This window comes from Mustela putorius, unplaced genomic scaffold, assembly GCF_011764305.1.
Source record: "Mustela putorius furo isolate JIRA1106 unplaced genomic scaffold, ASM1176430v1.1 tig00003853_pilon_pilon_pilon, whole genome shotgun sequence".
NCBI lineage: Eukaryota > Metazoa > Chordata > Mammalia > Carnivora > Mustelidae > Mustela > Mustela putorius.
In genome coordinates, this window is record NW_025422005.1 from 20,481,037 (window position 1) to 20,493,797 (window position 12,761).

Sequence of the window (12,761 nt, forward strand, 5' to 3'; positions counted from 1 at the left end):
CCGCGCTACGGAAGGGCGGTGTGGCCGCGCCCGGCCGTTGCGGGCCTAGCGGTCCTCGGGGCTCAGCGGGGCTGCACGCGAGTGCCCTGCGCAGGTTGCTGGGCCGCAGCCGGGGGCGGCCTTCCGGGACGCAGGCTGACAGGGGCGTGTGGGGACCGCGGGCGCCGTCTGCCGCGGGGTCCGCGGGCCTTGCTCCTCCCCGGACGGGGCGGGACGGGGAAGTCCCGCCCAGGAGGCCCCGGCCCCGGGCGGCCCCTAGGCCTGCGCCCGCCTCCTTCCTGCCGTGGCGACCCCGGGCGGGGAAGGCGGGTCCGAACCTAGAGGAGAAGGTACGCGAGAGGCTGGCGGGTTATGCCTTGGTTACCCCGCGCCGCGCTCTTCTGGGACGTGGTCCTGGGCTTTTTGGGCACCGCCGCCTTCCTGATCGACCTGGGCGCCGACCTGTGGGCCGCGGGCCAGTATGTGCTCAGCGGCCGCTACCTGTGGGCCGCGCTGGTGCTGGCGCTCCTGGGCCTCGCCTCGGTCGCACTGCAGCTCTTCAGCTGGGTTTGGCTGCGCGCCGACCCCGCTGGCTTGCACGAGTCGCAGCCCCCCGGCCGCTGCCTGGCGCTGCTGCACCTCCTGCAACTGGGCTACCTGTACAGGTGAGCACCACGCCCTCGGAAGGGGGTGGGGGGCGGAGCCCGCGGCCCCTGGAGCCGCGCCACTAGCCGCGGGGGGGGGAACCCTGACACTGGGGAGGGGTGGGAAGGAGAAGCTCGGGACCCAGGAGAGGAAGCTAAGCCCTTGTGGGAACTTCTGCTTACAGGTGAGCTCCCCGCCTCTAAGAAAGAGGGGCCGGCTGACGGCCCTCAGAACCCAGCTACCCTACCCCCGTGGCACTAGGGAAGAGACTGAAACCCAGAGAAGAAAACGAGGCACATGATTTGGAGTCAGACCTGTCTGGGCTCCAGTCCTAGCTAATTTACCCTCTGCGGCCTCATCCCTGCCTCAGTTTCCTCCTCTGTGAAATGGCAACAGGAGTGTAGACACAGGTCTGGCCAGCTGGCCTGTTGTGGGAAGCGAAGGCAAGAGCCCAGTGTGCCTCACTTGGTGCTCTGGGCTCTTGGTGGACTCTAGAGTAACAGCCGATCCCTGACCTGTTCCATCCAAAAAATGTTCCTTTTTGTTGTGGGTGGGCCTTCCTTGGGCAAGTCCCTTGAGCCCTCTGGGTCTCAGTTTACTCATTGTTCCAGTGGATTTGGTTGTAGCACCTGCTTCTGTTTGGTAGGGATTAAAAGAAATAAGGGATTGAATTGCTTCGGCGCAGAGTAAGCCTTCAACAAATGTCAGCCGGCTTGATTCCCCGGGTCACCGGGGAGGGTTGGGAGCTCTGACCCTCAGAACAGAGCTTGTCCTCTCAAGCCCTCTTTCCCAGTTTCCTTCTCCCCGCCCCACCCTCTGATCCCCAGAGCAAGCAAGAGCTCAGTGACGGGGTCTGACTCAGCTGTGTCCCCTGAGCCAGCCAGGGCTGGGCATAGGCTGGGTTCCAGAAAGTCTGTGTGGGTGGTACTCCTCAGATCCGCAGGGCCCGCTAGAGATGAAGAAGCTGAAGCTAAGGGATGAGAGTCTTGCGGTGGGGTCAGGACACACTGTGCTCTGGGTTGGGATGGGGCGACTGGAGCCAGGATCTGCTCTTGAATCCATTCTGCAGATTCTCTCCAGATCTTGCTTTGACAAAGCTGCATTGAGTCTCCAGGAGGGGACAAGACGAGCTTTGAGTATTGCGGTTTTGCCTGAGGGACTGCAAGGGCCTCCTTAAAATGCCGGGTGGGCAGAAGGAGAGCAATTGTTAACAGTCCTGGTGGCCTCAAGGAGCCCTGAATCTGTAACTGTGTCCTCTCTTGTCCCATTTCTTTCTTTCTTTTTTTTTTTTTTTAAAGATTTTATTTATTTATTTGACAGACAGAGATCACAAGTAAGCAGAGAGAGAGGGGGAAGCAGGCTCCCCGCTGAGCAGAAAGTCCGATGTGGGGCTCAATCCCAGCCAGGACCCTGGGATCACAACCAGAGCCGAAGGCAGAGGCTTAACCCACTAAGCCACCCAGGTGCCCCTCTCGTCCCATTTCTGCTGAGCAGGAGGCAGACAGCCTTTACTGAACTTTGGTTTTGAAAATGGGGTGTCTGTTCCTCCTTTGGACTGAGGCAGGGGCCTTAGGGGACCCGGGCAGAGGCTCCTGCTGAGGGAGAGCCCCAACCTGGGCCTGCCACCCCTGCTCCTTAATGTCCTGTCAAGTCCATCCAGGGGAAGTGACAGTAAATGTCTGGTGAATGACCTGGCTCTGAGGGAATGGGCTCACCTCCCAGTGGCCAACTGAGATCAGTTCTGGGTGGGGGAGATCGTGGTACATGTTCCACTACTCCCTACATGCTGATGGGTCACCCAGGCCTGACTGCCTAACCTCTGGACTCCCTTAACTCTGTGTCTGTCTCCATGTCCATCACACTGGACAGTCCTCTTAAATGACCCTATCCTTCCCGTCTAACCCCTCCTCCCCTTCCACTCCTTCATAGCCAGAGAGATCTTTCTGCAGCACAATCTGACCTATGTTGCCTGTACTCAGGAGCTCTCAGTGGCTCCCCTTCCCCCACAGGGTCCTAAGAAAATCTTAGGCTTTCTAAAAAAAAATCGAGACCTGTCACTTGGGGCAATTTCATAGCATGCCTTTGAAATTCACACAGTTTTGGGTCCAAATCCTGTTTCTACCATTTCTTAGCTCTTCGGTTTTGTGTCCCCATCTGTCAAGTGGGGATGTTGTAAGGGGGAAATGAGACAGGGTTTGGGATGACCCGGGGACATCCTGGCCAGTCCAAGTGGTGGCAGTTGGTACCCATCCCCATTCTATGGTGAAAGAGTTGGGTGAGGTTAAGTTACTTGTGCCCAAGGCCCCGCAGCATGTGAGTGACGAGCTAGGATTAGAGCCCGCCTCCATCTACACAGTGGGAGAGGGGAGGCCGAACACAGAGCACACTAACCTGGCCCCTGGGGGCCTCTGGACCCGCCCTGCCTAGGTGCGTTCAGGGGCTGCAGCAGGGGCTCCTGGTGTGGCAGCGGGAGGCGCCCTCTGAGTTTGACCTGGCTTATGCCGACTTCCTGACCATGGACATCAGCATGCTGCGGCTCTTCGAGACCTTCTTGGAGACGACGCCACAGCTCACGCTGGTGCTGGCCATCGTGTTGCAGAGCGGCCGGGCCGAGCCCTACCAGTGTGAGTGATGGGCCGGGGGCCGGTTCCCCCTTTATGGTGTCGGGGAGCTGCCGATGAGTGTCAGGAGGGTTTTCATTCTTTTCTAAAGGCTGCTTGGAAAACAGGAGGATGTCCCTTAGGTAAATGTGTGTTCAATCTGGAAGCTACTCCTTAGCCTTCCGAGTGAGGACCAGTGACTAGTGTGGCGGCCACGGGGGTTAAGGGGCTGCCGTAGGGCTGGCGCTGTGCAGAGCACTTTGCCGACCATACTGCTCCCACGCATAGCGGCCCTAGGGGCTGGCATTGGCTCCGTCCACAGGACACGAGAGGAACGAGGTGCAGAGGTGAAGGCATCTGGTACGGGGCACACGGCACTCCGGGGCACACACTTCTGTTTGTTTGAGGGCTGTGGGTGCATAGGATCGGGGCCACTATGGGGACGGTCTCCACTGTCTGCAGAGGAGGCAGGGAGTGAGGGAAGAGACAGATTTTCTTGGCTTTCTACTTAGTGAACATTTCCATCAGTGGCTCCTATGTACCAGGTACGGGGCTGCTGGGCCCCCAAGGGAGCAGAATGTCTTGTACCCTGAAGGAGCTCAGAGACAAGGCAACAGAGAATGACTATGTGCTAAGACTCCAGAGGGAAGTGGGTGAGGTATACCGGGTCACCTGCGGGGTGGGGTGGGGTCAGGATGGGTGACTCTAGCCTCCAGGGCTCGTGCTCCTGGCCTACCCAGGATTGTGGGCTGAGCTTGTCCAGGTCAGCGAATGCAGCATGTTGGGCAAACTGGGAGGATAGCAGCCCTGCCGAGACCTTCTGTGCGGTAGAAGGGCCATTGCCCCAGATCTGCTTGCAGGGTCGGGGTGGCCTCCTCGTCCACAACAGATGCCCGGTAAACATCTGTTGATGGACTGGGAAAGGGCAGGGGAGTGAACATTCTAGAGGCCTTCCAGTGCTGCTGGCACCCCTCCCTGGAGGTCCTGGTGCTCCTAGTCCAGGGTGGACCACCAAGAGGTGGGAGAGGATCCCCACCCTAAACTGCTAGTGTTGAAGAATCAAGGTGAAGGCCCAGTGTGAGCCGGAATGTTCTATGTGTGTGGCAGGGCTGGCTCTCCCAGCCTGGAGGGCGGCTTCCACCACAGCCTAGTTGCCACCCGTGGAAGTTCCTGCTTTCGTTTTCAAGAATACAGACAGGGAACTGGCATTACTGATTTTCAGTGCCCAGAAAGGCTTGGGCTCTTCTGGGAAAGGAAGGGTTACAGGGCCCGAGCAGATGCTCAGGGTGTGGCCAGGGCCCCGGGGACTCAGATGCTGGGTGACACAGGTGCAGATGAGGGTGCCTAAGTCACACACCCCCCCACCAATCCTGGAAGAGTCTCGCCCTGGCAGCACCTGAAAAGTTAAGCCTTGCGGCGAAAGGCAGACTCCACGCTCGGACCCTCGGTCCGTTTTTGGTTGTTTGAAGGGATGTTCTCTAGCTGTAGCTTCCCTTCAGCCATCAGGAGCTCTCACACCCGCCTGGGGTGGCTGTGGGGCCTGGTGGAATGCGTGGCCTCTATGGGGTGCCATGCAGGCTCACCCGTTCCTGCTTCCTCTCCACAGGGGTGAGCATTGGCACGTCCTTCGTGGGCATCTCGTGGGCGCTGCTTGACTACCACCGGGCCTTGCGCACCTGCCTCCCCTCCAAATCGCCCCTGGGGCTGGGCTCCTCTGTGGTCTACTTCCTGTGGAACCTGCTGCTGCTGTGGCCCCGGGTCCTGGCCGTGGCTCTCTTCTCCGCTCTCTTCCCCTACTCTGTGGCCCTGCACTTCCTGGGCCTGTGGCTGGTGCTGCTCCTGTGGGTCTGGCTGCAGGGCACGGACTTCATGCCAGATGCCCGCTCTGAGTGGCTGTACCGGGCCACTGTGGCCACCATTCTCTATTTCTCCTGGTTCAACGTGGCCGAGGGCCATACCCGGGGCCGCGCCACCATCCACCTGGTGTTCCTCCTGAGCGACAGCATCCTTGTGGCAGTCACCTGGTCGACTCACACCAGCTGGCTGCCCAGCGGGATCCCACTGCACGTGTTGCTGCCCGCGAGTGGTCTCTGCTTCCTTCTGGGCCTGGCTCTGCGGCTCGCCTACTACCGCTGGCTGCACCCGAGCTGCCGCTGGGAGCCTGACCGGGTGGATGGGACCCGGGGCTTCCGCTCCCTCGAGGGCCTTCAGCTGCCTCACAACAGCCGCATGACCCGGTTGGCGCAGAACTTCTTCCCTAGGGTTAGGGAGGCGGAGGCTGCTTTGCCACGGAAAGAAGAGGTGAATGGGGTCCTTTGAGGCGAGGCCAGACCCAGCAGGCCCAGAACGGATGGACTCAACTGGTAGAATCCAGAGGATAAGCTAATGATGCTGCTATTAGCCTTGATTCCCTCCAGAAGCACCCGATGCCCGATGTGACAGGCCCTGGAGACCCGAGTTGAGTAAAGACTCAGGCCTGCCTTTGAGGATGAGAACTAGATGCGAACGGCTGGGCCCTGGAGAGTCAGGGGCTCCAGTTACATACAGGACACTTTGGAAGGAAAGAAGAGACCCCGCCCCTTCCCCATCCCATTCCCACCAACTGAAGAGTTGGTACCCCAGAGCTCCTAGAGATGGTATTTTCGCCTCCCCGGCCATCTTCAACATCATTGGTGGAAGTGCTGTCCCACGGCTTGGTTCCCTGATCCTGGACTAGAAGGCCCAGGATCTCCAGGTTGTGTTCAGAATTCTTCCCCTCTGCCTTACCTGTCATTCTGGTCATCCAACAGATGTTTACTGAGAGCCTTGTCTGTGGCAGGAATATTCTGTCCTTGGAGTCTGGAACAAGACTTCCCTCTCTAGCTACTCCTGAGTGGGTGGTCATGCTGGAAGCCAGGGAAGTCCAGGCCCTGTCCGCCTCCCCAAGGCTTCAGTGCAGCCAGCCCGGCCTCTGGCCCTGCTCTCAAGTGGCCATCTTTCAGCCAAGTGCTTGTGACCCTGTGGTCTGGGCCATGGCGCAGCCCGTTGAGTATTTTTCTACTTTAGACAGTACACTTTCTACCTCAGAGTCTATGTGAGAGGAAGAGAACGTGCATCCTTACGTGTCTATGCAAGTGAAGGACATGTATGTGGTGTTTTTGTTTAACAGTATTACTAGATTATTATTAAAACCTCATGAAACCCTCCAAACTAGTTGTGTCATTAAATCTACAGGGCTCAAAGACACCTGGAAAGAAGGGTCAGGGACGTGAAGTCCACCCTTGAAATTGCTAAAGGTCCTAGGACCGGAGAAGAGGGAAGGTTCTCAGCCTTGTTTTCCAACTTTTGGGATCTGGTGAGCCATTGTGGGGTTGATTACCGCCAGGTGGGCATCAGAACCCAGATCTGGAGCCACTCTGGTGTGTGCTGTTAACCAGCTTTGCTGCTGGGCCTGGCAGGAGGAGCCACAAACACCTCTGGAACCAGGAAGTGAACCCTAGAGCCCGGGGGAAGAATGGTACGGGTGCTGGGAATGCAGTGTAGGGGTGTGGATGTGGGGCGCGGGACCAGAGCATCTTCTGTTGCCCTGGAAGGTACGCGGTTTGGGGAAACCAGGGAACAGGAACATGGCACTGGAGACAGAAGAAAAAGGTGCAGTCATCCATGTGAGAGGAACCAGGATAGTTCTGTTCTTTTATTCATTTTAGGGGAGACCAAACAGAATAAGTAAAACTGTCCGAGCTAGTGTAAAAGATCGAGTAGGGAAGGGCGCAGGGAGAGGGTGAATGCGCATTGTGGGTGGCAGTTCCAGTTCTGTGTAGCATGGCCTGGGAAGGCCTCCCTGAGAACCTGATTCCGCCCTAAAGGGGGGAGGCTTTGGCAGCTGTGCTGGCCTGGGGTCAAGGATGGTAGAGGTGGGCGGGTGGGGGGTGGAAGCTCTGGGGAGGTGATGCTGGTGATTTTTGATGTAGAAGGGTAAGGCCGGAAGGATCTCCAGGATCATCCTGTCCAGTGATTTCCAGACTTGAATTTCATGGACCAGTAAAACGGCCAACATGGCTGCTGACTTAATTTTAACCAAAAAAAGGCAGTAAAAACTATCATTTATTATTATCTTCATCATCTCTTAATAAGATATAATGGCCTTAGAAAAAGGATTTTTTTCTCCAACTGGGTTTTTTAAAAAATTGAGGTATAATTGACATACAGTATTATAAAAGGACAGTTCTTTTAATTGAATACATTTAAACACCCATAAACACATCCATAAGTGAAATCATTATAGTTTCTCTCAAGTCATTGAGAATATCAAGGGCGGAGAACCCAGAGGGTAGGCTTAGTGCCCCATCACCTAGCTTTGGACATAGGCCCTAAGGGTTTCCAAGCTTCCTGTCATATGAAGAGATTAGGTTCAGGGGAGATGCTATATATGCCCAAACAGAAGACAGTGTTTTAGGCAATTCCCTACTTTCCTGAGAAAAATCCTCAAGATGTCTATTCTTTTTTTTTTTTTTTTATAGATTTTATTTATTTGACAGAGATCACAAGTAGGCAGAGAGGCAGGCAGAGAGAGAGGGAAACAGGCTCCCCGCTGAGCAGAGAGCCCGATGCGGGGCTCGATCCCAGGACCCTGAGATCATGACCTGAGCCGAAGGCAGCAGCTTAACCCACTGAGCCACCCAGGCGCCCTCAAGATGTGTATTCTTAATGTTTTGGCTAAATTCTCATCTGTAATTGCTAAATGAAAATTGTCAAATGATGGTAATACGTAATTAAATTGAAATAACATACAAGGTCTACCACTTAAAATCTGTGGAATGAAGCAGTCACTTCATTTGTTATATACAGTTCATAGAATTAAGAGTTTTAAAAAGATGGCACTGATATGACTTGCAATTAGAAATTTCTTTCAAGATCCCATCAAGAATTTCTTTTATAAGAAACTTGTTTTTGAAGAATAAAACCACCCTGAATTACTAATTTTTACCTGCCAAACAAAGGTTTTTGAGAAATGAGCAGATGTTACACTTACTATAGGGGAGAAGGGAAGTTTACTCCAAGGCTTGAAAAGCAAGTAATACTCCAGTATTTGTACTTAAGACCAAGTTAAAGATGTAACAAGTCTGCTTCAGCTATGATGTGGTTCGAAATATGTACCTTCTGATTAAAAAATATAATGCCTAGAATACAAGGCAACCCCCTTTTCTAAGAGGGAATTAATTTGGAAAAAAAAAAAAACACATCTTACAGTCTGACACATGTGGCACTTGGAAGCTAGCCTGAATTCTGGCCTCCTTTATTGCAATAAAAGGCAAAGGGATTCTTAACTGTTTTCCAGACCAGTGAGGGACAGTCAGACCCAAATCGGAAGAAACGAAATGAGCAAAAGTAGTTGATGTGACAGGAAATGAGGCCAAATCAAGCGAGGTTTAGTATCAGATCATGTTTTATTGCTTTTGCATGTTAAGCTCATCACAGCAATGTATTGATTTCTCTTTAATAATTAAATTTTAGCACAATTTGACAGCAAATGAAACCTCTTTTATCATTCCAGTCCTAAACTTTAAAAAGCAGTAGATTTTAGAAACAACTAAGAAATAAACTTTCCCTTGCAAGTTATTTTAAAATATTATTTTATTTCCCCATGTACATTTGTTTATACCAAATGGTTAGTCTTTATTTTCGATGAAATTAATGACTGGGTTATTGAAGAGTGCCAGCTTTCTAATGAGCTCTTCGGATTTTTTTTATGAAGCCCTACTCAGAAGCCTACTTAGCTGGGCAACTGGGCTGATCCTACTCAGAAAAGACACAGGAGCACACTGTATAGAAAATAAAAACTTTATTTTTTCAAGTTTATAAGATAGTTCCCATTACATATAACATTATGGTCAAGGACTCTACACAGCCACGAATGCCCGCAGTCACATAAATATATCCGATCCACTCAATGCCTTTTCCTGCTAAATGAGGCATCTGAAGTCCAGAGGGTTATGTTTTGAGTACAAGCTGTCCTTAATGAGATGGCTCCCGTCAGTGCATTAGGGACTAGCCACAGAGCCTTGCTTGCTGGAGCGGTCTAAATCGGAAGAGGAAGGGACAGAGGGCCTGCAAGTTGGGGATGGGTCAGAACTAGATTTTTCTCTCATAGTTTAGGATATTTTAGAATCCCAGAATTCAGATTTGGCTTCTTTATAAGTGAGAATATCTGGGGAGTTCCAAGTTTTGGATGAAAAAGGAAGCTAATGAAAAAGGTGGTAAGAAGTAGAAGCCTGCTTAAGAAGGCCCCTAACTGTCCCCCTTCTACAGGAGTGAGGAGAGGAAGGCCCCCGGCTCTCCACCCTTGGCTTAGACCGTCATTCTCCAGGAAGAGAAAAAATGTGGCTCCGCCCCTCCCTGCCTCTGCCCCGTGGTTCAGTGGCACCATTCAATGTAGCGAATGTCTAGATGGTTCCACGTGCTGCAGCCAGAGTTTGCCAATCAGATTCTACCTGGAGCTTGAAAAGTGAGTTTGTATAAACTGTGGACATGCCGTGGCACAAGTCTCCTGGGACGCTAGCTTTGCCCCTCAACTTGCAGAGCGAAGACAGGAACATCCCAAACCAAATAAAAGCCCAAACAGGCATCGAAGTCTGGAACAGGCATCTATTCTCCCGGACACCACCAGCCGCCCCAGGGGCATTGGACAGGGTGATGCTAAGGCACAGTCAGTTTTACATTCGAAAGTCAAGCCACCTCTTAAACCCAGGACACATCTGACAACTCCAGACCCCGCACTAGAGACAGTCCTCACCATGAGACGTGCAGACCCATCTGGCAGAACCCACAGCGCCTGGCTGGGGGAAAGACTCAGGATGTGGGTAACTTCATGGGGACACTTTCTAGTAAAGAGGGCTTCCCCTTGAAGAAATGACCCATTTTGCCCTCAACTTCCAAGAGTGCTACCCACTTATTCCTTTCCAGAGCTTTGTGCTGGGGAGGAAAAAAACACAGGGTAAAAGAATGCTGTGTTCCCTGCACAACTCATTTTGGCAAAGAGGAATCGAGAAGCTCTCATTTTCCGTAATGGGGGCAGCAACAACCAAGAGAAAGCAGAGGTGCTCTGCTCGATAGAGCTTCCTCACTTCTCTTAGCCAATTCCAAGTTCCTTTTGCAAAGACCCAGGCTAGGCAGTCAGGGGGGCGGTGGGGGAAACACCATCGAAAGAGGAGTCTAACTCCTAGGGATAGAGCGCTTCTCCCAAAAGGCAGGGAGAGGGAAGTGTTTGTGTGTGGCCCTGTGTGCATGGCGGGGGGAACCACTGCACAGCCTCACAAGCCTGACATGCAGCACCAACCAGGTGGCCTCTGTCCAACTCAGGGAACCCACAGTTATACTGCTAGTAGGGGGAGGGCTTGGGGCCTGGAAGAAAGGCCCATTACAGAGCTTTCTAAGATCGATTACCAAGCCAGGCAGAGCATGTGGACAACTGTGCTCTACACAGACCGTGGAAGGTTGGCCTCCAACTCCATGCCTCATCTCTTCCTCACCTGTCAAGAAACGAGGTCGGAGAGAGACAGCTAAGTAATGAGCACTGACTCCAGCTCCTTCCCCAAACCTGTGAGGAATGGAGCACTTTCTCAATCCGTTCTGAAGGAATGTGTCTATCAGTCTTCTCTGCTGCCATCTGGTGGCCTGGCATCAGGAGGAGCCTGGCCCCTCAGTGCCGCAACATCTCCAGAAAGGGATGCACAGAATCTCTGGGGGTGAGCGATTACAGCTGGGGGTGGTCAAGGGACGCCTCCTCCTGAGGACCCAGACTGCACGCCTGAGGGGCTGACATGATCACCTTTCCAGGCAGCCCGGGAGAGGCTCAACTTCCTGAGTGCTAGGAAGTGTATCCTGCCCGAGCAGGGGCCCACATTCGTCTTGGAGCGATGGAGCATCTGCAAACACACCTGGGCTCTAAGGCTGGGATTAGCTGCCGGGCACCCACCAATCTTCCTAGAGGTCAGGGTGACAGATGTTTCTGCATATAGCAGGCATGGAGTAGGGTTCCAGCACCCTCATTTGGATCAGGAAAGTCTTTCTGGCCTTCTGGTTTCCCATTTTAGAATGGGATTTGAGAAGCAGAAAGGGTGTTCCATGGGAAAAGTGGGTTTTGATCACAGCAATCTGTTCCTCGGTTTCAGGCAAGAGATTTGGGTAAATACATGCCCAAAATACCTTTCTTGGCTTAAGGGCTTCAAAGGAAGTCAAATGTAGTTACGAGTCTGTTCTTAGGCTTGATTTAACTTCTTGGGTCCAAAGCTGAGCGACTGGCCAGAGCTGCATGGAGGCGGATGGGAGGTACAGAGGGGCAGGGCAGGTGACTAAGAAGGAAGAGAAGGGGGGAGGGATGAGCCTCTGCTGCTGGGGAAGGGTGCTTCTCTGCCAGACAAAGTGGAATCTTCTTGTTCCAAGAGCCAAAGAAGCAGAAATTCCTACAAAGCCTTAGTCCTTTCCCTCCAGTTGGGAGGTAAGCCCTCTGGGACACAGTCTTTGAATAAAAGTCAAGCTGAAGGCTTGGAATTTATGTCTTAAGAGAGGGAGTTTCTAGGGTTGTGCCATTTGGTTGAAGGGGAACAGGGGCTGGAGAGGGGACTAAGGCTTCTAGGATGGGAAATTCCAAAGTCTCAAGGTTATCAGTGTCCAGTGCCCCACAGTTCAGCCGACTAGGAGATGGAAGATCGGGAAGGAAACCGCCCTAGAGAGCAGACCACCGGAGCAGCTAAAGGAGGTGCTACTGTCACAGAGAGGTATTTTAGACATTTCAATTGCTATTTTCCAAGGAAACTTTACACACCCCTTTCTTGTTAGAAAAAGAAAGGAGGGAAAACCTGCTTCAGAGACCAGACCCTTAACTATAAAAATAACATATACATTCCCTGGGAATATGTTCTAGAGCTAAGGAGATTACAAAGACCGCAAGAGATGGTATCACAAAAGTCTGCCACGTGTATCCTGTTCCCGCAAGTTCAGAGCAGTTCTCAAACTGGGCACGAACTAAGAGTGCAACTCTGCCCCAAGAATTGCCTTTTCTTTTCTTCATTTTTTTGGAAACAAAATAAAACGAAACAAACCCCCGAAGAATTAAAAGCACTGTCGCTGCGGTGAGTCCTCTCCATCCCACCGTCTCCTGCCTCTGCACGACGGTGAACACGGGGCCGCAGCTCACTCTTAGCAAAAATAAGCTTCGTCCCTTGCAGCTGTTGGTTCTGATTGTGTTCTCGCCAGCATTCCATGGAGAAATAGAGAGACACACACACAGAGACAGAGACAGAAAGGGAGACAGAGACACAGAGAGAGAAAGAGAGAGAGAGAGTTCCCAGATGGTTCTGGTCTCTAGCTCCTTTCAGGAGGGAAAAGGAGCTCACGGGGAAGGGTCTTCATTCCAGTTCTCAGAGAAAATCAAGCTCCAAAGCCTGGTGGAGGGACACTAGATCTCCATGGTTGGTGATTCTCCAGAAAGGCATGTTGTGCTGGAAGAGAGGGGGACAGTTCAGAGCAGATTCACCCAACTGCTTTTGGGAGCTTGCA

General features: G+C 52.8%; 2 protein-coding genes across 4 annotated transcripts in view; one reads left to right on the forward strand and one right to left on the reverse strand.

Moving 5' to 3' along the window:
• The first annotated feature begins 145 nt into the window (after positions 1 to 145).
• On the forward strand, positions 146 to 6,413 carry XKR8 (XK related 8). Its single transcript, XM_004741037.3, has 3 exons — positions 146 to 644; positions 3,052 to 3,248; positions 4,831 to 6,413. The coding sequence occupies exons 1-3, from the start codon at positions 352 to 354 to the stop codon at positions 5,541 to 5,543; spliced, it is 1,203 nt and encodes a 400-aa protein (XP_004741094.1). The 5' UTR covers positions 146 to 351; the 3' UTR covers positions 5,544 to 6,413.
• Positions 6,414 to 9,028: 2,615 nt separating this feature from the next.
• Positions 9,029 to 12,761, reverse strand: part of EYA3 (EYA transcriptional coactivator and phosphatase 3) — a 109,637-nt gene continuing 105,904 nt past the window's right edge. For all 3 annotated transcript variants that reach the window (XM_045064047.1, XM_004741038.3, XM_004741040.3), the window contains one exon: positions 9,029 to 12,703. In XM_045064047.1, coding sequence (XP_044919982.1) covers positions 12,623 to 12,703 — 81 coding nt within the window. In that variant the 3' untranslated portion in view covers positions 9,029 to 12,622. The remainder of the gene's footprint in view (positions 12,704 to 12,761) is intronic.

Coding starts and splice junctions, on each gene's coding strand:
- XKR8 (XM_004741037.3), top strand. CDS start 352: ATGCCTTGGTTACCCCGCGCCGCGCTCTTCTGGGACGTGGTCCTGGGC. Junction 645..3,051: donor CAACTGGGCTACCTGTACAG/GTGAGCACCACG, acceptor CGCCCTGCCTAG/GTGCGTTCAGGGGCTGCAGC. Junction 3,249..4,830: donor CCGGGCCGAGCCCTACCAGT/GTGAGTGATGGG, acceptor TCCTCTCCACAG/GGGTGAGCATTGGCACGTCC.